Consider the following 24,824-nt stretch of genomic DNA (forward strand, 5'->3'; position numbering starts at 1 on the left):
TGCCATTTTGGTGATGCAAAGTGCATGGCATCCTGAAGAATTTGTCAGCAGCCTGCTGCTGCCAGTTTTCTTTCCTCTAAAGGAAGGAAGACTGAGCCTGTTCCCTGTGGTGGTGATCAACTATCCATGGTCTTCAAGAATTGGTTGTATTAAGGAGCTGCTTCTGCTTCTGTATGACTTACCTTCTCTTCTTTCTGGACAGTATGTTAATTGCATTTTATCTTCCAGAACTCTTCAGTATTCCACTAGTAACGGTTGCTTTTAAACACTCCTCTTTCCCATTAGTCTAGTAGATTTTTCTGTATCACAGCAGCATCTTAAACCTCACGGTATTTGCTGAACAGCAATTTATGCACCAGTTGTATTCATTAGGTTTGGTTTGGTTTTGGAGAGTTCTAATATCTAACATGTGAAAAGGTTATCATTCACTGCTGTTTTTTTAACTACTGTGCTGTCCTGGAGTCCTGTGATCTGGTGGGAAAGGACTGTTTTAACTGAGGAACTTCTATGTTGCTCTTTAATTGCATTAATATGAGCAGGCAGAGCTTTTTCCTTCCCTTTCATGAGGTAAGTTGGAAGTAATTGCAATCATGAGATTTCAAAATCTAGCAGAAACACTTTCACAAAACTTGTCTTCAATAAAATATTGTTTCTTGTTGTCTTCCACTCAACCCCACTCTTTCCCTCTTCCCTGCCAAAAAAACACCAACCACCAAAGTGTGGAAGGTTTGTAGCAGTTTTGTTGACATTTCAGAGAATTAAAATCACCTCTGCTGAGGGAAGCTTAAATTTTGGACTGCTGTGTCTTTAGAGTGATTTGGCAAAGTCACTTTGAAGCACTCAGAAATAACAATCGATGTCAATTAATTCCTATGAAAATTTGGGTAGCTTGCTCTTGCTGTGTGTGGAAGCGGGAAAAGATTGTTGTTGAAGATACTGACGATATTTCTGCAGTAATTAAGGACAAATCTTACTGTCTTAAATGAAAAAGTTGTGCTAATACATCAAAGAGGAGAAATGAATGAAGGTTGGTTGTTTTTATTTTTTTCCGCATCCCCTTCGTCTTTCAGGTTTAATTATCACCTGGCTATATCCTATATATAGCTAATTATCAAACTAGAAGCTGGTGTCATACAATACCTAGTCTAGGGCATTTCGGTTTTATTGTTGTAGGCTTTCTTTAAGTTCACACAAATAAAATCACTTCCGACTCAACAGTTTCCCCTAGGGGAAGGAAACCTGCAAACATCATAGCCCAGTACATTTTATATTTTTATTTCTTTTTTCTTCTCAAACAATAAGTGTTTCCATCAGTGTGCTGATGCAGCGCAGGTTTGGGAGAAATCTGTGGTTCTACTGTGGTAGCTGAACTCAAATGTGGTCTCAAGTTCCAGCTATGTCTTCTGGTAACCTCTGCTATTCTAATATGGGATGAGGGGACAGGTGTGTAGAAGATACGTACATAAAGCAAAGATACTGTGTGGCTTGAAGAAATTACTGATGATATGTGGACCTCCAAATCGTAGCTTGACTCCTAGACTGTCTTTGCAGACTTCAGTTTAGAAAATTCAACTTGGGACCCAGTAACAATTAGAGAATTCTGTAAATACATCCTCCTGTTATGTGGAGTTCCTGTTTACAGCGTGGATATCACTCTTGCAGAGAAGTCATCAAATCAGGAGCTTCATCCTCAATTTCAAGGGCTTTTTTTTCAGCCTTTCTGTAAAGTGGCATTAACTCAACCACCAGTGGGTACTCTGGGAACAGTGTTTTGTGTTGTCATAGAGGCTTATTTGTATCTCTGAAAAGAGAGAGAAATTATAGAAATGTAATAATTATCTGTCTTAATGTTGTCTCTTTTAAGCATTCATTTTATTTAGGTAATGTTTTATCCTTATAGGGAAGAGCACACCGTGACCAGCAGCTTGTGTTACTCAAGGAGCATCTAGAAAAATATTACAGGAGCCGTAATCGGAAATGGATTGTTTTATTTCCAGAGGGTGGCTTCCTTAGGAAAAGGAGAGAAACAAGCCAGGCATTTGCCAAGAAAAACAATTTGCCATTTCTTAAACATGTCACCCTGCCGAGACTCGGGGCAACACAAGTCATTCTGAAAACGCTTGTAGCGCCGCAAGAAAATGGAACTCCAGCAGGTGGAGACGCTGTGATAAAAGGTAAAGACTGCTTCACTCTTGTGGATAAAAAGCAAATTGAATGTCCAGGATTAGAGGTTGACCTGCTGGAAAGCACCTCTGTAGAGAGGGACCTGGGAGTCTAGGTGGACAGGAAGTTGACCATGAGGCAGCAATGTGCCCTTGTGGCCAAGAAGGCCAGTGGTCTCCTGGGGCGCATAAAAAAAAGAGCATGGCCAGCAGGTTGAGGGAGGTCATCCTCCACCTCTACTCCACCCTGGTGAGGCCACATCTGGAGTACTGTGTCCAGCTCTGTGACCCCCAGTTCAAGAAGGACAGGGAACTGCTGGAGAGAGTCTAGCGGGGGAGCTACAAAGATGATCAAGGGACTGGAGCACCTCTCTTGTGAGGAAAGGCTGATAGACCTGGGTCTGTTTAGCTGGGGAAGAGAAGACTGAGAAGGGGATCTTATCAATGCTTATAAGTACCTAAAGGACAAGTGTGAAGAGGATGGGGTCAAACTCTTCTCCGTGGTGTGTGGTGACAGGACAAGGGGCTGCCCAGAGAAGTTGTGGAGTCTCCTTCTGGAGATATTCAAAACCTGCCTGGATGCGTTCCTGTCCAGCCTGCTGTAGGTGAACCAGCTTTGTCAAGGGGGTTGGACTAGATGATCTCTGGTGGTCCCTTCCAACCCCTACAATTTTGTGATTCTGTGAAGATCTCAGTTAAGCAAAACATCTTGTGTTGAATTGGTCTCTTTAAATGTCCAATACATCCATAATGCACTGTCATATTTATATAAAAGTTTTCATATTTGCTTTTAGTTCTACTAAGTTTATTTTTTTATGATGAGAAACTCAAAAAAAGAAAACCTTAGTTTTCTACACAGTGTGGCTGCATGAATGTTTGTCATGATGGGTAGAGCAGATACTGGGATGAGCACCCAGAGTGGACAAGAAGGTGTGCTGCTCCTTTCAGCATGATTGCTGGTTTGCTCTGGTTTATGGTAGTATGTAACTATAGTAAAAGAGTTTCTGGAATATGCAGACTATAATCAAATTTTTATTCCTGGCTTTAACAGTTTCTTTGCATCCAGTACCGTATGCTTCATTCCTCTTCTAGAACTATTTTCTGTTGAGTTCTTCTATCCTCTACAGATTTTTATGATGACTCTCCCCATTGTTGCTGGAGGTAACTGTCACTGATGACTAGATATGAAGGATTGTTTTGGCTGTCTTATGTTAGAAGAGTTATAAGGGAATAAGAATATTCCTGCAGCATTATTGTTCTGGGACACCTGGACTGTAGGCAGAGTATAGGTGGGATATAAGTAATGCCTGTAATTATGGGACTTGGTGCTTTTAGTCTCTCAATTTTTAAAATTAACTTCTTGGTATGTTCAGAGAATGGGGTTAGATCTTACTTAACCTAGTTGTGGATTTCTGTTACTTATTATAGAAACAACGGATTGGGAGTTTGTGGTGGTTTCTCACTGATGGGTGGTGCTGGTATTTTTGTAGCCAAATTATTATAATCGTTTAGCAGTCTGAACCAAAGATGCATCCTAATGAAGCCACATATGCAGATGACTTCCATTTTTTTTCTGTGCTGAAGTTCAAATTTCAGGTTTAGCATAGAAATTGCTTACAGATTTTTAGTTTTGAAGTTAATCTTGTCAACATAGGAAATGAATGGAGATGAAGTTCTTGGAGGAGTGGAGGGAAGATTTTACATGAACTGAAAATCAAGCTGTGGAATGTATCAGAATTATGTCCTTTCAGGCTACATTCGGAAGAGAAAGGCTGAAGAAAGTCCTTGTTGTCTTACAAGATTTTAGGTTTAATATGGAAACTGAATACCCTAGTCCTTGTTAAAAGTTATGTTTTTTTAAGAAGAAAAGTTTGGCCTGTTCCTGTTCTATTTATTTCCGTCTCAAAGGCAAAAAGGTATGAAAAGTAAATAGTTCCCCAAATGTGAATTACAGGCCTTCTAGTTCTGGAAGGGGACCAAAAGCACTCATCAAATTGCAATTTTATATTTCCATACTCTTAGATTGCCGTCAGCTTAGCTGAACATCAAACCTGACTGCATTGTTTTGTTTTGTTTTTGTTGTTTGAGCAGTATGATTCAGACTCTGGAGAAATGAGCATTTGATAGCAGTTGCCCTAACTGAGTACTAAAATAAAGGAATTTTCTCAGAAGTACAATGGAACAACATCTGTCCATCCTACTCAAACGACAGAAGGAAAGATAAATAGGCAACAACAGGAAAGAAATGTGTGGGTTTAGCACTATTGTTCTTTCAGAGTAACGGGCATGAAAACATAATGAGAGGGATGAAATAGAGAAGTGAAAGTAATTTTTATATGCTAGGAAAGAGTAACATTTGATACATATGGAGCTGAGGTATTTTAAGTCCTCTCCTCTCTTAAGCTCACAAAAATGTCTCTAGCACGGTAAAACTTCCCTTTCAGAGATGCATGAAAGGTTAATTATTGATTTATATCTTGTATAAAAAACTCTTCCTCTAATCTTCTGCCTTCCAAATGCCTTTAATGAGTTCTTGCCACTTCAGAAATTTCTTGAAGAATGTTTGTTCAGTTAAATGAAATATAGTTGAATAAATTGGTAAGGTTATATTATAAAGTTAGAAGCCAAAAAAGTTAGTGATCATCTTTACTTTTTATCTCTCTTTCCCTTTTTTTAACCACATGAAAAAAAAAAAAAGCTCAGTGGAATCAAACTTGTCTGTATCCTCTTTGGGTTACCATTGTTGACTTGTGCGTGCTAGAACTAGATGTAGTATATACAGTAAAGGTTTTGCCGGTGTCTTGCATAGAGATTGCGTATAAACTTTTTTTACGTTATTACTGTGGTCCTTTGCTTGGGAAGCGGCTTGGGTGTCAGTAGCATCTCGCTTGAACTTCATGGTTCACTGAAAACATTTTTCCTCTGCGCTGCTGCTTCTTGTGCTCTATACGCTCTTATTTAACAATGCTAATGGTGTCCTGGGTTACCAAATTATTCATTGTACTATAATAAGCTTTCTTCTCCATTATTTATCATTCTCTCAATCTTATTGTTAGTGCCAAGCTTGACTGATAATGACGGGAGTTCACCTCCCTCCCCCACCAGATTTTAGTTAAATTGGTTTAAGAGTGTCTCCTCCTCATCAAAAATTATGTCCCCTTCCTGTTGAGTTTCCTGGGTAGCTATGTTATGATGCGTCATGATACACAGTTGTGGTGTCCTTGAGTGCTGTCACTTCATTAGTACTTAATTTATTTATGATTATCCTTGTAGCTTTTATACCACTGTAGATTTTATACCATTCTACTTTCTAAGCTGGGATGGCGTATAATACTGATTGAAAGAAAAGATGACAAAATCAACAGTAATAAAAGATGTTTCATTCTTAATATACTGCTATGCCGCGCCCTAATTTGGTACAAACCAAGTTGCATACAGTTGTTTTATCATGTCACCCCCCCACTCCCCACTAACTTGCTTTTGTACATCACATGTCATTGGAGTTACAGCCTTCAAATGGTGGTTGAAGAATTGCGCAATAGCTAAATGCTCCATCATCGGTCCTTCTTCCATAAGGTCTCTAACCTGCTTTCTGTCATCCCTCTGGTAGAGGTGGGTTTGTGTTGTGGAGTGCGAGATTCAGTAGCCTCCACAAAATTTCAGTGGCCTTAATTATGATATTAGTATTCTTAATATCCTGTCTCTTTTTCAGTTTATTTTTGCACTAGTTATGAATTTCCCACAGTTTATTACCTGGTTCTTCCTCTGTAAATTGACAGGAAGAACAAATGTTCCTGAGCTAGACGATCAATACGATTTGATTATTCTTGTACTTAAACTGATCAGTTGCTTTTCCAAGGCCAAGCAGCCTCTGTTTTCTTAATTTCTTCCTCCTATTAGTTTTCCAAGCCTTCTTTCTTATTTAAAGTCCCAAGTACTAGCCTTCATCAGGGTGAAATTTAACTTACTGCTGGTAAATACTAAATTTAATGACTAAAGTAGTTGTTGTTTTTGCTGCCTTTTGAAATGAAATAATGCAATTTTATTCCTAGATAAATAGAAGGATCGAAAAACATATAGGAAAGGGTAGCACTGTCACTCGATGGCTTGAGTGCTTTTGAAGCTAGAAAGTACAAACACTGTATTTAAGTGGTGTCTGTCCCTGAAAAGATGGTGTAAGTTAATTCTGGTGTGTGGTGAAAGCATCCCTCTGGGCAGATGTGCCGTGCCCCCCGAACAGAGCACTGCTGCCAGCGCCTGCCTTCCAGGAGGAACAGAAATACGGGCAGCATAAAAATACTTGATGCATAGACAGCATCACCTTAACCCTGTAGGGACTGATGGCGGGGGGAGCAGGGGGAATGGGGAGATGTTATTTTATGGTTTTTGTTTAGTTTAATTTTTTAATGGAATGCTTAGTCTCTGACATAGGTGCAAGTACAATATTTCTTTAGTTAATAAGAACTGATCTTCTTGTGAGTTTTAGAAGTAGCAAAAAGTTCTAAATGTTCTAAACAGCTGGCATTTCAAAGGAGTTCGGAGCAATTGTTCACTGCAGATATGTTTTCCAGGGCTTATTTTTGATCAAGCTTCCTCTAGTATGTACTTTTAATTCTGCTTTATTTTACCATGCAGCATTTTTTTGTCTGATAAGAGGTTGCTGTGAGCTTGGTCAGAGCCATATTGAAATCTTATCATACTGTTTTCAAATGCAGCACAGTACATTCAGTTCTGATGCTTTTTCTCAGAGAATTCAATTTTCCCTTCTGCAGAGCTGGACACTGGACTTCATAATTGATATTTTTTTTAAATCAAACTTTTTGATTCACTATTATATGAGGAATGTGACTTTGATAACATGTGGGAAGGTTTTTTCTGATCCTGGAAAAGGGGCTTCTTGGTTTTGTTCCAGGTGATCTGTTAAGGAGAGATCTTGGGATAATAAGTAAGATGTTCAGTCTGAGAGCTAATCTTTGGGAAAAGATTTAATTTTAAGGTCAGTGGTCACACAAGGACAAGTGGAGGACAAGCAGCAAGAACGCATTGCTGTGCTGGGGGAGGCAAGAGCCTCCTTTGGCTGGGTTGAGAGTGATGTAAGTGTTCAGGAAGCCACACCTGAATACTAGTGAATGGTAGTAAATATTTTCTTTTTCAAGTGGAAGCTGTGGTCCTCAGGTTCACGCCTGGCTGGTGCATTCTTTTCCACTCCGGATGTAATCTGGCAGTATCGCACACTATCCAGAGCTCGGCTGGAGGCGAGGTTTCCTGCTGTAACCTGTCTTTATAACTTGCTCTTTTTGTCAGTGGTAAACACTGACGGTCTGCTGGCAGGTTTGAAAAGTCCTGCGTGTAGTCAAATCCAGCTTTTAGCATTGGTTGAGAGTAACCCCAGGGTGGACACAGAGGGGAGGAAGACAAGCTCTGAACCCCACAAAATTTGTGGTTGTAGACAGTCAGGTATCTGCTGTGAGAGGACCATAGAGGATGACGGAGCACTGAATGTCTTGAAGACGCTGATGGTGAGCTGCTTCATAACTAAATATGAAGCAACTTACTATCACTAATCCACAGCTAGAATGAAAATAAGGAAGAAAACAGTTATGAAGATTTACCTCTGCTGGTGGTTAAAAAAAAAAAAAGCAACAACCAGCAAGTTATGAGACTGTCTAAGTTTTATTTTGATTTTTTTTTTTTGTCTAGGCCATAAAGCTACTGTTAGGTGTGATTGTTCAATCTTGCCTTAGCACTCATAAGGCAAGTATGTACCATTCATACTGAGGTACATTATTGCGATGTGGCTTGGACACAACTGTGTAGGACAGATGCCTGCAGGCCTGTTTTGAACATCTATGTCCTGTTTAAAAAGAATCAGACTGCTAACATTTTGAGGCAATTTGAGAAATCAAAATCGTCCACCTGTGCTGAAAGTGGCAAGCAGACTGGCACTACAGAAGGAAAACTAGTCCTTGGAGAGATCAGCTTAAATTTGGTCTTCTGCTGAAGTCGCTGGCAGCCTGGCTGTTCAATCCCATAGCAGGTGCTAGAAATGAAGGATTAGGGTGTCTTTTAATGGTAGGTAGAAAGTTCAAAAGGGTTTGGCTGTCAGAAACATCCTGTGGCTGTGTTGGCCAAGCCAAACTTGGCAAGAGAAGTTCTTGAACAGGTATATGCAACTCCCTTTTTTTTTTTTTTTTTTTTTTTTTTTTTTTTTTTTTTAAGCTACAAATGCCAGAGCTGAGATTCACACCCTATTGTAACTAATGCAGCAATCTTTCTGTTCTGAGTTCCTGTTAGTGTGCTCCATTTTAAAAATAACAGCGTTTATTCCTGTTCAAAGGTCTGCTTAGGCTTGAAGGCAGCATCCTTGGGCATACTGAGGTCCTACCCCTTTGTGTTGTCTGCAATTGTCTGTTTCTTTTTAGGTTTCAGGATCTGTTAGAGCTTCATGGCTTAAAAACAGACAGGGCACAACACAGTATAAACCCCCAAAAGGACAGCAAGATTTACTTCAAAATTAATTTTCTGAAATCCTTGGTGACTTCGGGTTTTTTGGCAGTGTGAGATCTTGGATGATTATATAAGGCTTATTTTAAACCAGAGCATGCAGAAATATGCCTGTGACTGTGATTTGATAGCATGTCTTGGTAATTCCACATGGAGGTAGCTGCCGCTGAGACCTGCTGGCTCTAAAGGAGGATCTATGGAGGCTGACGTTACCTTCAGAATTTATTTCTTCTTCTAACCTGGGGGTCCTGATGGGCTGTCAGAGGCAGATTTTTCTCCCCACCGTGTCCTGGAAGGGGCTGGAGGTGAGTTTGGAGCAGGTCTGAGGAATCCATGCAGCAACTGCTCCACAAAAGCAGAATGTAGGAAATCAGCACATGAGAGGACTGCAGGAGTCTTCCCGTAATGGAGTTTGAACCATTATCCACTGAAAGGACCGTTTGAAATACTATCTAAATATTTAATAAATTATTTAAAAACAGTTGTACTGTAAATAATAAGTTAATGTGCCCATATTCATCTGGCAATTTTTAATTGCAATTAATGATCCCTGTTGCTTACTCACTTAGACAATTTACTTGTCTTTATCCGTTCTTACTTTACATCTGGGAAAATAATAAATTGAATGGCTTTGTTCTGAAATCCATTTCTAAATGAAAACTTCTGTGGATTTACTATTAATTTCATATTGGCTTTTCTCTAATACGCTGCTACTTTTAAAATGAAGGACTCTGTAGTTAGTGCTTTTCTTAAGAGAGACTTGACAAGCGCTCTGTCATGATGCTGGCAAGCCTGGAGCCTCTAATGGGACCTCGTGTTCTCATTTCACGTGTCTGTCAGGGTTTTAAAATACTGTTATTTCCAGAAGGTGACACTGGATGTTTCAGGTTGACTTGCGTAGCTTGCACTTGGTGAAAGTTTGGAATGGCACATTGCATGCTACTAATAACTCTATAACCTAAATATTACAAAATACTGTCTAGCCTTATTCAGGTAGTGGATTTGCATTGGTAATGAAGCAGTACACCACCGTTGTTGAGTAGACACCATGAAAACACTAGCGGCTTGTTAAAACAGTTGATAGATATATGTGATAGCATTGCTGTAACTGTCTTCTCACACTTAATTAAATTAAATGCAAATTAAATGCAGGTAGAAACTCACAAGTCAGTCCTTGCACGTATGTTCTAGTTTTTGTTAATAACTGTGGCTTTTAGGGTGCACCTCAGACTGTTTGTTGCAGATTTCTTCGTGTGTGTGGTAGCTCTTCCTTAAAATCTGAGTGGCAATTCTAGGCAAGACTAAACATCTGTCTAGCCTGACATCTTGTCGATGATTCCAAGTGGATATCAGAGGAAGAACGTGAACAGAGCAAACATGCATCGTAATTCTCCTGCATACTCTCCTAGCTTCTGACTGTTTCCAGTGTGGTAGGTTTCCCAAGCCAGATGGGGGTTTCTGCCTGTTCAGTTAACCCTCCAATGGATTTCTGCCATGTGCTTTTCCAGTTCCCTCTTGAACCCAACTCTTGGCATCCTTAATGTCCTTTGGCAAGGGATTCCCCACAGTTTTATTCCCCTTGTCATTGTTTAACCCCAGCTGGCAACTGAGCACCACACAGCCACTCGCTCACTCCCTTCTTTCATCACTATCTCAGGTATAGGCTTGAAGAATCTTGTACTTTGTACTAAGACCTGACACCTCTTACATGCTTCTGCCCACAGGTGGCTGTTTTTAGTCGTCAGTTTTTCAATCCTCTAAGATATTGCTGAGTATGATGTCAGCGTGTTACCACACTAGTGTATTAAGCATTAAGTAAGCGTATTACTATAGTAGCCCAAGCATAACATGACCTCAGGTACAAGGTAGCTCCAGTTCCCACAGAATAGATATAAAAGTGACAAGCTAAACTCAAAGCGCTGTCTTGGCAACGTGCCCCTCCTTCCTGGTTTGCTTTCCAGTTCTGCTGCTCTCCCTCTTCGCAAACCTATGAACTGAAGACATGCCATAGAGACGTCATGGCTAGGTTGATATCTGACCTTGACTATTGCTGGTAGTAACCTATGTTCAGATTTAAAATTGACTCTCCTGAACGGTCTTCATAGCAAATATTTTCCCCTCCTTTGATCCTTTTTTCAGTTTCTAAATATGCTGAGCAGTGTATGAACACGTACTGTTATCAGTCTTTCTGGAACCTTGTGGATACAATCTCCTCTCAATTGTGAAAACTGACCTTCTTCTATTCATTGCTTTGTTGTCTATAATACATCAAGTGGTGTATTTCCTCTTAATCACATAACTCAGGTTTTTTAAGAACCTTTGCGGGATTTTTTTAAAAATGTCTTTGAAAATCTAACTGCACTGTATGACATAAATCACCTTTATCCCCTTGCCCTAACGTAGTAGTGAGGCTGGTTACCCAAAGGGATCTGCATGGCAGTTGTTTCATCAGTGATCCGCAACTGTGACCTCTAACAAAGACCCAGTTGTAAATGTGCTTAAAGTGCAAACCAAGAAAGTTGGATTTTATTTTTGAAGCTTTCCTTTTGGCAAATAGGGGAAAGTACCTAACATTTGAGCCAACATTTTATGTGACTATACTCATACCTACTGAGTGAACTTGTTCTATTCTGTGTACTACAACATGTAAGAAAACAGAAATAACTGTGGAAGTAAAATCTTGGTCTAGCTGAAGTTTGTAAGAGTATTTCTGTGTTCTGTAATGAAATCTGGATTTTATTTTCGGCTGTCTTATTTTATTTGTGCCTCCTACCTTATGAAATATTATAAAAATGGAACAACTCTCAAATCAGTGACATGCACTTTCTGATTACTTTTAATATCATGTTTCTTTTTGTTCCTAGAGAGCAAATCAAAAGGCCTCCAGTGGGTGATAGATACAACCATTGCATATCCCAAAGGTGAACCTATAGACATACAAACTTGGATTCTTGGTTACCGACAACCAACGGTTACACATGTACATTACAGGTAGGAAATAAACCTTCTACTCTTACATTCAACTAAAATACTGGAAAACAAGTGTTCACAAATTAGCATCATGTTTCAGGATATAGGAAATCAGTAGCAATGTCTCTTTTATGTGTGTCTCTCACAGGTGGGCAACACATATTATCTAAACACAACTTTCTGTTCAAAAGTTCAGCGACTATTCCGTATCTGAGCACATGTAAATTTTTAATCTCCTGTGGCTGAATATAGTCATTAGGTATGTATTTGATGGCTAGGTCATCTTTTCCACTTCAGTGTTAAGGTGCTGGTAAACCCACCTTGACTGACCTTTTTTTTTTTTTTTTTAATAAACAAATTAAAAATCACAGTGTTATTAAACAACAGGTTTCCTGAGATATTTAACTTTCTGATGAAGAAATATCAGCTTTTTCACTCAAAGCATACTCTTAATTGTTGAGCAGAGCAACACTGGAAATAGTAGCAAATCTCACTAACTCCTAGAGTGGGATACTATTAAAATTTTTCTCCTCAGCAGTTCTTTGTCTCAAGACCTAAACTAATGAAGAAATAAGTTGCGTTTTGCTTTTAGTTTCTAGTTAATTGCAAGTCTGAAATCTCCGGAAATATTTTAAAACTCTTCCTACACCAAATAAGTTGATTGCATTTTATCCCCAAATTGCGTTATTTTGCCTTAATTCCTGTTTGCTGATTTGGGGAGCTTTTCGGCTTTTACACTAAGCTTTCAGATACCCTTGTGCGGATCCCCTGGGTGGCAGTTTAACTGGGAATGACCTTCTCCAGCATCACTGCTGTGTCAGTGTTGTGTGATGCAGAGTACAGGCTGCTCACTGGAGCTCCTTTCCACAGCCATGTTTAAATTTGTCCCTGCTTTTTATAGAAATCTGCCTTCAAGTTTTTCCGAAGGTGAACATACTTACACCCTAATTTATGTAAGATATCATAATATCTATTGTGCTTTATTCAGGTCACCTTAGTACTCTCTCAGATCTCTAGGATAATTGCAAGTTGAATGTAATTAGAATTTTTCTAAAGAGCATTTCCAAAAATACTTCCTTTAAAAAAGAGAAAGTTCTCTTAAGTTGAATTAACTTCCTGCTTCTAAATGCGTACATTTAAAACCTGTTTTTGGGCACAAGCATAAAGATGATGTAACCTTCCTTGCATTGAACTTGAATGCTACAGTTCTTGTAGTACTAAAATTCTAAGAAAAAATATTAGAAATTGTTTATTTTAGGTGTTTTCTTCCACAGGGTTTAAATCACTGGTTTAGACAGGGGCAAGCCTCGCTATTTTTTTTTTTTATTACTATTATTTTTTAAATAACCTCTAGTTGTTTTGGCTGACCCTGTAAAACATTTGAGGTATGCCCCAAATGGAAACTAATGCAGCGGCATGTCTCTGAAGGCTGAGAGCTGCATGTAATACCTCTGAAATGAGAACCGAGTGTCTTGGTTTTAACTGGAGCTTTGGCTAACTTTCCAGTCCTGGCAATTCTTAAATTGGCACGTCAAGTTTAGGCACGTGTCCTCTGGACTGTAAGGACATTAGTTGGATGCAGGGTAGCCATTTTTAAAGGTGCGTTTAACAAAGTCCCGCTCTGACAGCGGGCGGTAGCAGCAAAGGCGCAGGAAGGCAACGCGGGCACCATCCCGCTGCACATAAGCACACTGTGGCTGTAACATGTTCTGAGCAGGCGTCTCGTCTGGATCGCTCTTTTGGGGGGGGCTGATGGACCTGGCCTTCATGAACTTCTACCATTTTTAACCTGCTTATACTTGGTCTTCTACAACTTCCCTTGACACAACGTGTAGCTGTTCTGGAGGGTGGCGACCAGGACTGCTTCCTTTTTGCTTGTGTTAAGTTCTCCAGCCGATGCCTTCAGCGGGTGTACCCTGTTTCCCATGTCCTGCCAGTAGCGAATGAATCATTCCCCAGGAACGCTCTCTGTGACCTGAGATTTTACAGCGCTTTCTCATATCCTGCCTCAGCTGTCCCTGTCCCCCTCCCAGCCCAACAAGTCTTCATCTATTTGGTGTCTCCTTACACAAAAGTCTGTCTTGTTACTTTTGTCTGTGCCATTTCTGGCTCTGCTATAACTAGTTTGTGAGTTGACTGACATCCTGAATTCCCCACAGTCACTTCAGGATCGCTTACCAGAGTAATAATAGCTAATCTCAGAGGCTGTGGCAGTGTATGTGTAGCTGCTGGTGCTTTTTCCTTCCCCAGTGTTCGTTGCCTTGCATGTACTGGTATTTAATTTCATCGGCAACTATTGTCACGTCCTTCTGCAACTCTTCTCTTTGCCTACCCAGAATAATTCTATACCAAAAAAGTCATATTGTTTTTGTATCCTTTTTTCCAGATTTAGCGTATCATCTAGCAATGCTACGCTAAGACCTTTTAATGTATCTGGAATTAGAGCTCTAGTTTGGAACAAATATGATAAATTTTCACCTTTGGTGTTTTTGACAATAAAATTTATTTTTAGATATTTTTTATTAGCTTTAAAAATATTTTTCTGTTTTAAGTAAAGGATACATTTATCCATGGCAGGATTAGCAGAGAGCAACTGAACAGCATGTGGACATGAATTTACTCATGTTGCATCATCCTTTTCTGTTGCTTATACGGAAATTCTCCTGTTGAATTCCCTTCAGGGCATTAAAGCAACTTCTTTTTATTATTATTATTTTTTTCCCAGATCACCTGATTTTACTCATTAGGGGTTATTTTTTTAGCAGAATGCTGTGATGTGATGGGCACATTCAGAGTTTTGACAACTTTAAATCATTTATTGATGATTTGAACAGAGGTGCTGGTACCACTGAAGAAGGTACCTGTGAAGATGGAGTACATGCTTGGAAAACTAGGGCTGGCAGACAGGGAAGAGTAGGAACAACCGTTCTCTCCCGGAGGGTTTTCTGGTGTTAAATTAAACCTTTCAGCTCTCCCGTCACTTTATTGAACCTTCTCCAGGATTGGGAAGCCAGATAATTGAGGTCCAATGGGCTGACATCAATCTCTTAGAGCTTATTTTTGAAATTATAGGTATGGTCAGCAGAAAACTGTCTCGCAGGAGCTCTGCATGCGTGCCTCCGAGGTAGTGTCCTCACTTGGCTGAAAATACAGCAATGTCTCAAGCCTATTTCTCTGTCAGATCTTAATCAGGAGCCGTTCTGGAAAAACACCAAACCCCTTTATGCTGGTTAAACAGCGCATGCTACGAACAGCTGTACTTTGTGCCCAGCCAGCTCATCCTTGCCATGTCAGCCTCCTTCCTCTCGTCCCTGGCACTTCTGTTCGGAAATGCAGAGCTACCTTTTAACGTGCTGAAAAGTGTCCTGGGAGGTTCCTGTGCGGTGTTGCTCCCTGAGAGCTGGTCAAGCCACAGGGCGGAGGATGATACACCAGACCTGTGTAGCTGTAAGGCGTGACCAGGAAACCTACTATTTCTTCATGTTCATCTTCCATGTGGAAACCAAAACATTGCTGTAACAGAGTCATTAGAGTATCAGGGGTTGTCAGCTGGGAACGCCAGGGCGTGTTCTGCAGGTCACAAATTCAAGGTCGTTCTTCAGTAATTCATAATTTTGGTAACAATTAGGTATTAACTACTCTTTGTCGTTAACAGTGTAGGCAAAGATTAAATCAGTGACTGAGGTTTGAAAAGGCCTGTGCTGTGTTGAGCTCTGAGATGTCCCTTGTAAGGTTGCTGCATTTCTTTTAACTCTTTGAAACAAACCCAGTTAGCAAAGGAAAACCCAAGGTACAGCAGACTCCATCTTTAAAAAGATGGAAGTGTCAGAACTGCCTTCCAAAGATGGAAAATGTCAGAGGTGTTTCTATTTTTCTGCGTTTGACACAGATGTCCCCTCATGCTTTCATGAAATTATGTCCAGATTGTTGTTACTCTCCCCTTTTCCTTCACTTAGTGCAATTAAATTTGCTCGTTGTTTGTAATTTGGCATGTTTTAGGAGATTACATTTGAAATAAATTTTAAGGGTAATTTTTAAATAACTGGGGAGACAGGAAGTTCTGCATGAGTCTGTGTGCTCTGGCGCACTGGTTTCTCATCTATCGTTTCTTTTAACTGAGTTATAGCAAAAAAAAAATAAAATAAAATGCCCCTTTGGAAAAAGTAAAGAATAGTTTTGACCAGATGCCATCTTTACTGTATGAAAGGAGAATCAGGATTTAAACATGCTTTTCCCCTTTCGGAGTAGTCCAGAGTGAGGAATTGATGTATGACAGCAGCAGGGGAAAAAAGCAACATTTTCTGTGCTACTCAAAATGCAGCAGAGGAGACCGCGGAGCCTCTTTTGTTCTGGTCGCCCAGTCAGACCTTTCTGCTGCTCCCCTTGGTCACAACCCATCTCTTTCTACCTTACCATCTTTCAAATCTGATGTTTTCCTTTTCTCATAGCCTGTTGTGTTACCGCAGGATTATTGCTTTTTCACCCTACTTAGGGAGCAACAGAGGAGCGTAGAGGACACAGCAGCCAGCCTTATGTTTTCATTTTCAGATGCTTTTCTAGCTGGTGGAAATGGCAGAGAAGGATCAGTTTAATCCAATAATCTTTTTTTGTTTGAAAGCTCAATTTTGATAATGAGTTGAACCTTGCTTTCCAAACTTCAGTTTTCAGTACAAATGACACGTTTTTCAGAAGTTCATAATTAGGCTGAGCTGTGGCCTGACTTCCCTCAGGATGTCAAAAGAAACTTTCCTAGAAAAAAGAACAATTATCAAGTTTCAGATTCTTCAAAACACAAAGGTGTGAGAATTTACCCCTTCTAACTATCGAGTAATTTTTTGACCCTGACAGACTTGTCTCGGAACTCATTGGAAAGTGCTGAAAAACTGGGTTTGCTCTCTGCAACATAATTAGGTATTTTCCTTGAGTACGGACTTCTTCCAAGTCAAGTAGTGCTGGGATTTTTGGGGGGAAATTTCAACCCATCTGTTAAAGGAGTAAGCACCGAGGGCGGGGGGACGGGGGGGAAAGCGGGGGGGGGGCTGGAAGGTGCAAGGCTTTTCTAACTAGAGGCATCACTATGAGACCTGCCTTTTCATGAGTCTGTTGGAAAGGTTTGTTTCCTCTTCTCAGAACAGTTTAGCTTTATGCTGGGGTCATTTTGTGATGTGCGTTGACCACAAATCCAGACTTACTGCAGTTACACTCAGCAGAAATAAGCTGTGTGTTTTGGTGTCTCTGCAGCAAGACCGCAACCTGGCTACTATTCTCAGCTCCCACCGTTTCCCCACAGTGAGTTGAGTTTTGGGATTATTTCTTTTCTTCTTACACCAGCCACTTCTGGCGTCTAACTGCCTTAGTGTTACTCATCTGGTCTCCAAGTTTGCCTTATAGTAAGATTTCCCGTGTGCTGCAGTTTGGTTGTCAAAACCCAAGAGTTAAAAGCCAAAAAAACCCTGGGTATGAAGTTTGTTCGATGCTTAGCTTCCCCTCAATCAAGAATGGCATGGGGTTGGGTGTTTTTTTTCGCATTAGCTTCCCGCTGGGGCATGCCCTTGTATGACCGTATCCCACGTTCGCACTGTGTGATGGTGATTGTGGTGTGGAGGCCCTGAAGTCAGAGCCAGCCGGCGTCACCTCCGCTGCAGAGGCTGACTGCGTTTATGCTGCATGAAAGTGCCACGCTATTTCCAGCCAACTCAGCTGTCTTTGTGCCATAATGCGGATGAGTACGATGTCACCTTTCTTCCTCATACCAGTTTTTGTACTGTGCTGCCATTGAAACAAGCTTTCAGCTACTGAGGAAGTTCTTTTTTTGTGTGTCTACGTTAATACAGATTTATTGAAATAGACGAGACTCCTAGCTATAAATAAGATGGCGTACATTGTGGTTGCTGAATGAGTTTTACAGAAATGTCTATGAAGGGCATCCAGTTAGGCTGTATATTTAATACGCTTTTTTACGCAAGTAACTTATTTTTGGTCATGCCTGAGATCTACCAGCAACCTCCATCATGCTGACTTTATTTTAAAAGTTGTTGAAACAGCAAATAATACTAAGATTTAGAAAGAGTAGGGGGTAATAAAGAACTTTTAATTCAGGGTAGGACAGATTATGAATGACTGTTAGTACGTAAAGGTGGTACTTGCGAACTTTAAAATTTTAATACAGAATCGGAGGTGGTTTCTCCACTAAAGACCATTTAAAAGAGATTAGATGTTTCTGAAAATGCTGTATTTCTGAAAATTATTTGGTATCTTTTGAGAAATGGCCTATCAGTAGGTAAGTCTCCACCATTTCTTATATATGCCAACATGTCTTTGGCAGTTACATCTCCTTTTTTTTTAAAATCCTTTCTTCTTTCCTGGACTGTCATTTATGCTAACGTATCCTGGTTTGGGACATAGATACACATTTGTGTAGTTGTTTAGGAAAGTTGCTGTCCCTCAGTTAGCTACGTGGAGTATCCCGTGGCCGTTGTCACCTCGCAGCTGCAGATAGGTAACCTCCAGCTAGAAGATAACGCTTTGTTACTGAGACAGCTTTCCAGACTCCCATCGGGGTATGTCTTTACTTCCACCACTGCTTTTAACTTCTCAGGGTGCAGCCAGTGGTGGCTTTTGCTGAAGTGTAGCCCCTTCCTCACTTCCCCCTGATGATAGCAAAGCAGCTGTTCCCGTGATGAGAAATGAGAGGAGGTATTTCCATTCCGCTTGAATTTCCTGGTCAAATTATCTTATCCGGTGCTATTAAATTCCTTGTTTGCCACACCAGGAACAGAGATACTCTTATTTTTATGCAAGGAAAGGTTATTTTTGTCCAAAAGCTAGAAAGATTCAAGTTCCCAAGAGCATCTAGAAGCTTCAGATACTACATGTTGACTTGTTCCTTGTCAGAACAGTTCTGTGTAGTGGTAACATTTTATTTTCCTGAGGAGATCAGCAAACTGTTCGATTTTAGTGTGGCGTTCCTGATGCTGGATACCAAAGGTGGGGTAGAGCCAAGATGAAGCTTATGCTGTGACCACACTGACAACTGTTTCCATATCTCATTGAAAAGAAGAAACTATTTCCTGCATCTTTTAATGCTAGACCTGTCAGACCTCGCAGCCGATGGTTGGGCATGATCCTGCTCCAGTCAGAGCAATGGCTTTCCGCCGTTGTTTTGGATGGCCTCCCGTGTAGACAATTTTGTAACAGAGATTTTCTTGGGTACCTTTCCTAAACACAGTCTTCTTAGAAGGTGTTCTTTTAAATCATAGATGCCAACTGAGACATCGGATGGGCTGAGAACGATGGTATCGGCAGGTTGTGGATGCCCCATCCCTGGAAGTGTTCAAGGCCAGGCTGGATGGGGCTTTGAGCAGCCTGGTCTAGTGGGAGGTGTCCCTGCCCATGGCAGGGGGGTTGGAACTGGATGATCTTTAAGGTCCCTTCCAACACGAACCATTCTATGATGCTATGTTTAGTATAAATACAAGGAGGTTTAGCTTCACCTCATTTAGTTCGGGAAGGGCTTGTCTCCAACGTTTAAGGATTTTTTTTAAACATCTCTAATTTAGCTCAGTCGTTAATAAGAATGTTCCGCTTGTAAAAATAACTCTGGATAATCTTAAAAGTATGTTTGAAAATGCTTCCAAATACGCTAGCACTTACCGTTGCTAAATTGTGACAGCCAGTGTAGCATTATTGGAAAATCAGTTGTTTTTCGCTCTGCTTTAACATTCATTCAAACTGGCTGTAAAAGCAATTGCTTCTTGAACTTTTAGGAAGTGGGGTTTATATCCAGAGATTCGAGTACTCTGGTACTGTATTGATTCATACAAGAGCCTGGATGGGCTCAAGCAGGAAGGCGGTGTGATGCATTCCATTAGTCTCTCCCAATATTGGTATCAGTTACGCTACTTTGCTACTCCATTAAAGTGCCAGCTCATAAATTGTTTCTAATGAGTGTCTTGTAATATCTTGTGATAGTGTTTTCAGACTGGAAGGTACATTCTTGGGAAAATAGCAGGCTTAACTAGGTTATTGAGCTGTAGAGTTGTTACCCATTAGATAACCGAGAAGTGAAGATGGAGGTGAAGGATATCTGCAGCTTACAATGGAAACTGTGTATGAAGCCAAGTAATCCTAGACTTCTGTCCTGAGCCCACACACGTGCTCTGTTAGTTCTGAACCATCTTTAAACTTGCGTAAGCAAACATCTGTCCTTCGGGAATACACTGTGAAACACAATATTCCGTTGCTGAGTCCTTTTATCTCTTTGCAGAAGAGAGTAAAAATAGTGCTTGGCAACTGGGTTGTGTTTGGGGACAGAGAGTAAGTCTTCCTTAGTGTTATATACTCAACAAAAATGGTCCTTTCTCTGTGGGTGTGGTTTTTATTTGCCTCTGTGTGGTTTAATCTTAATCTGCTGTACAATGTCTGGGCTTCACAATAAAATAGTTATTTATTAACTTTTCTTATCATTGTTCTTAATGTGCACGCTGAGGACTTGAGCTATTTACTGGACCACCAACTATTTCATAATATTTGTCTTTGGCCAAAGACTTTTCTTCAAACTATATTTTACCTGAGATAACAGTTGCTAATTTCTGGTTTCTGAGACTGGCGTTTCTACAGCTAGAAGACATAGGTAGAATTGCTGCAAGAGGTACAGAAATACGAGTTCATGTTGATGCCATGGTTGGAAAACAAAATTGTTCATCTCCTTATATTGAAGTTATCTCTGTATACAGAAGCACTGTTATTTTTAATTCGCTCATTAGGGCAATGCTTTGCTGCTTTTCTCCTCCACTTACAGCTTATTTTTCCATGCACCAAGCTGGAGAGAGGAGGTACAAGTGAATTGGCAACAAAGCAAACATGTTGAAAACGGTAACAGCAACAAAAACATTCTTCAGAAGCATCTTATTTCTTTAGTCTGTCATTCCCGTATCTGTTCAGACAGTTCCCACGTGATTGTGGTGTTACTTCAAGTTCTTTTCAGTATACTCATTCAAGACTGTTTAAAAAGAGATGAAAAATCCACTGATGAAAATAGAAGCATGGCATGGATGACAGGGTAAATGGGAGCTCACCTGAAAAGAGGAAGCTATAGTAAAGGTTTCACATTTCAGACTATGAATTTTTCAGGCCAGCCTGATACAGAAATCTCTTCTGCATTGGCCTCCCAGCGAAACACAGCAGATATGTAAGTTCTTGTCTATATCAAAAGGCACTTACGGTCTACTGAGGAGATTTCACCATTACTGCAAGACTTGAAATTCTGTTTAGAAAAAAATCCAGTGAGGGATGGTGGATTATTTGGGGGTTTCTGTATGTATGTATCTCAGTGAATTCTGCCCTGGATATCTGATTTCCTAAGTGGACCTAGTATTCTGTGTAGGAGTATCACTGGTAATTCTTCCATTGGGGTTTTTAAAATAGAGCAGCAATATATTTGAGCATACTTACACGGTCAGTTTTCAGTGTAAAACCTGCTGTAGAAATTTCAGACAAAGAAATTTCAGGCATCCTTTGAAAAGCACGGAGGACTTGTTTTCTGATACAGAAAAGCTATTGGTACTTGGTGATGTCGTTACGTGGCTTCTGCCTCTTGAAGAACTGTTTCTTCAAAACTGTGAATGAGCCTTCTCAATCTTTTATTTCTTTCTGTTTCGGTGCATGAACTTCATTGCTTCTTGGTTTGTATTTTTTTAAGGATAGTAGTACAGTGTGGTGGTATTTAATTAAGAAAAAAAAAAGACAGCAACTTAATAGCTTTTATCTGTTTTATCTGCTGTACTACAGCATTTGATAGAAGCTAATAATGCCCGTGTCTTTTGTGTGCATCTGACTGGTGACCTGGCGTATTCCGGTTTTGTATCCTTAATGCCCGCGTGATCTGTGAATCGGAGAGAGAACGAACCATGCAGTTAGATTTATGCCAAACTCTTCTTCTCTATGTTTTGGGGTGGGCTGGGGCAGAAGGGAAGACTTGTTCTTCACATAGAGAATGCATTTTCTAGGTTGACTTTGTTTGTTTCTTTGGTAGGATTTTTCCAGTTAAAGACGTACCTGCAGAGCCTGAAGCTCTTACACACTGGCTATATCAACGATTCATTGAAAAGGAGGATCTCTTGACACATTTCTATGAAACAGGTAGGATGATATTTAGCAAAGAGAATGGTCCTTTTCTTACAAGGAGCTCAAAATAATTTAAGAACGCGTGTACGTTCTTCACACGAATACAGTAGATGTAATTATTAATACTAAAAGGGATTAAATAAGACTCTTGTGTGAGGCAGGTTATTTTATCTGCTTGGTGTGGCTATTTAGCATGTTCCTCTGGGGCTTGTACCGTTAGAGAAAACTGATCTCGGTCATCTCTGCAGGTCTAACCCAGAACAGTAGTCCTCTTCTGTTTCCTGTTCAGCTGAACAGAAAGATGCTATGATGGAAGGATCTGTAAGAATTACAGACAGCATAAAGTCCTGATCTGCAGCCCGGTGCTGTCAGTACTGACCTCCTGGCAGAGAGGTGCTGAGGATCACTTCCATCATAATGTACCTTTGGTGTCAACGGAGCAGAGGAATCTAAACAAATTTAGGGCCTTAATAACATTACTGAAGGGATACTGGCAAACACGTGATTTAAAATATCGGGTAAATACTTGGAAACCGTAGCTGGAGAAGTGTTTCCTCAAGGCTCTTTTTTTTCCATCCAGTTGATACTGAAGTATGTTATCTGCCCTCCAGCAGGGGTGGGTGTGTGTTCAGAATACGAAACAGAGGAATTCAGCATCAGAAAAAAAAAGAAAATCCAGAGAGGAAAAAATAGAGTTTTATTTAGACATACAGGAAAGGAAGTTTATCAAACATAGACTGAGTGGGAAGACTCCAGATGAAATAGCGCAACTTGTCTCTCAAGAAAATTAATCTGTTCATTACAAAGTAGCACAGTTGTTGAGGGGGGGAAAAATATTCAGTCTCTTGAATCAACTGAGTTTTACATTTCAGAGTGAGTATGTTAAACATAGATGTTACTTCTGTTAGACGATTTATTGCAAAGACTGTGTTAATTCAGCTTCGAGTGCTTAATTGATTGATGCTAGTGCTTAAAAAGATTAGTAGAATTCTTTAACAACCCAGAGTTGTATTTTGCTTTATGAAATACCACTGTCACTCATCCATCATCGATGGCAAAAGCCAGACCCTGCTATGTGAATTGCATCCCAATGCATATATTGGACTTTATTAGACAAATAAGTTTGTGAATCTACATAAAACTACAAGTGTAGTCGATAGGAGGTAAGGAATTCTTGTTATTGAGACATAATTTCACAAACAACATTAAAATAAATCATACCCAAAAAATCTAACTAGACCTGAATTTCAGAGAGTATAATGAATATAATCAGATTTATTCATTGAAATGCGCTTCCAAAATAGGATAATTGGTTATAATTTGCCAATGTAATCAGTATGAATTAATAAGACATATTTTAAATGTAAATGCTATGACATAGTACCTTATTAGGCATAAATTAGCATAATTTAAAGTTACTGCCATTTATGCCAGTTGAGAACTTGCTTGCATTGCTTTTTGTTGGCTTACTGCAAAAGTGCTGCCACAGTTTTTTGAAACCCCCTGGAGAAGTCCTGAGGCCTGATCTGAGGGGAATCCCTGATGCTGCTCCAGAGCTCGCTTTGTATTGGCGGTTACGTTATCTAAAGCTGGTGTGCTTTTAAGACTAAGGGCTGTTTCGGCTTTTTTATTTTTTAATTTTTTTGGAATACACACTACTTAGGAACTTGTCTTAGTTCATAAAGCTTACTTCGTGAAGCTGGAGTAACATTTAATGCTACGTGAAACTTTAAAAATTTGTATTGACAATGTCATTGGTAGAGGAATACATTTTTTTGGGCATATTTTTATTTGGGAAGTAGAAGAAACAAAGCCTAAAACACCTTTTTCCTTTTTGCTGTATTCCTAAGTGTTCAGAACTTTAATGGAACTGGGGAAAGCCTGTAATATTAGGCTTCTTAAAATTAAACAAAAAAAATCTATCCTCCTAAAATTTTAATATGAAACTGTCCCATCCTTTCTTACAGGTGCATTTTACACATTTCATCTATAAAATTAAAAATGTTTACAGTTAATACCTGTAGGTATAAACAACACCGACTCCTATTTTAGCAGCTAGTGGAAAGCTTGTATTGACATGTTCATGATTTCTCTGAAGTCCTCAGCAGGATGAACTTGAACACTGTAGTAACAGAAATGAGATCACATTTAGCAGATTGAAAGCGCTTGGAGACTAATTAAAAAAAGAGGAGCTTATCGGTTTGGAAATGAGTACCGTATACTGAAGTCATCATGCTCCTCGTTCACTCTGATCATAAGCCAACTGGTGAGATGTAACTAGAACAGTAAGCGATGTCGTCCTACAGGGCAACAGGAGAGGGCTTTCACCAGTTCTACGGAAATAGTCTTCATTGTACCAAGTCTGAAACCTCATCCGGAAATTCTGCGTACAGGTCCATCATCCCCGTTCACGAAGTATGAATTGAACCGGGAAGAGGGGCAGATAATAGGTGCTAAGATGATTAAGGGGAAGGAGGAGTCGTTTCTGTGAAGGACAACTAAAAGCGCTTGGCTTGTCTCAGCTGTGAAAGTGCAGGATACTTTTCTCTGTAAGACACAAGTTGGCTTGGGAGAGGGGGAAGAGGCCGTCGCTGTCGGTACCAAGGAGAAAGGAAAGTTACTGAAACCAAAGGTCGGTGTTGGTACAGAAAAACAAATGGGCCGCGGAAGAACAAACGTAGCATAGAGTGGACAAATAGAAGCTTAGCAGTGAGAATTACCGGGGAATAAATGGTGTGGTGAATCTGCCCTTGCGTGAAAATAGGTATCAGTGAGAGGAGGATGGGACTCATCAAGGGGTTTTTTTAGGGTATGTGTTGTTTTTTGTTTTTTGTTTTTTTTTTTAATCTAAGAGCATTCATTCAGGAAGAAAAGCTTTGTCTTAAATGCTTGATTGCAGTTCCTCCCGTGATTGCAAATGCGAAGCATAGAGATAAGTTGCTGATGGTATCTAATTGCCCAAATTGTGTGGTTTCTAAGATTAAAAATTGACACTGCTGTATCTTTACTCTTTGAATCATTCATCTCTTGTTCTTCTATTAGAAGTCATGACTCCCTAATGCT

The 24,824-nt window shown here is 40.0% G+C and overlaps 1 protein-coding gene across 4 annotated transcripts in view; it reads left to right on the plus strand.

Annotated features, from left to right (window-relative positions):
- The window catches only part of LPGAT1 (lysophosphatidylglycerol acyltransferase 1), a 74,410-nt gene that overhangs the window by 43,909 nt on the left and 5,677 nt on the right, over positions 1-24,824 (plus strand). For all 4 annotated transcript variants that reach the window (XM_063328507.1, XM_063328504.1, XM_063328506.1 and 1 more), the window contains exons 6-8: positions 1,901-2,174; positions 11,531-11,657; positions 21,670-21,776. In XM_063328507.1, the coding sequence (XP_063184577.1) occupies positions 1,901-2,174; positions 11,531-11,657; positions 21,670-21,776 (508 nt within the window). The remainder of the gene's footprint in view (positions 1-1,900; positions 2,175-11,530; positions 11,658-21,669; positions 21,777-24,824) is intronic.

This window comes from Chroicocephalus ridibundus, chromosome 3 (assembly GCF_963924245.1).
Source record: "Chroicocephalus ridibundus chromosome 3, bChrRid1.1, whole genome shotgun sequence".
Taxonomy (NCBI): Eukaryota; Metazoa; Chordata; class Aves; order Charadriiformes; family Laridae; genus Chroicocephalus; species Chroicocephalus ridibundus.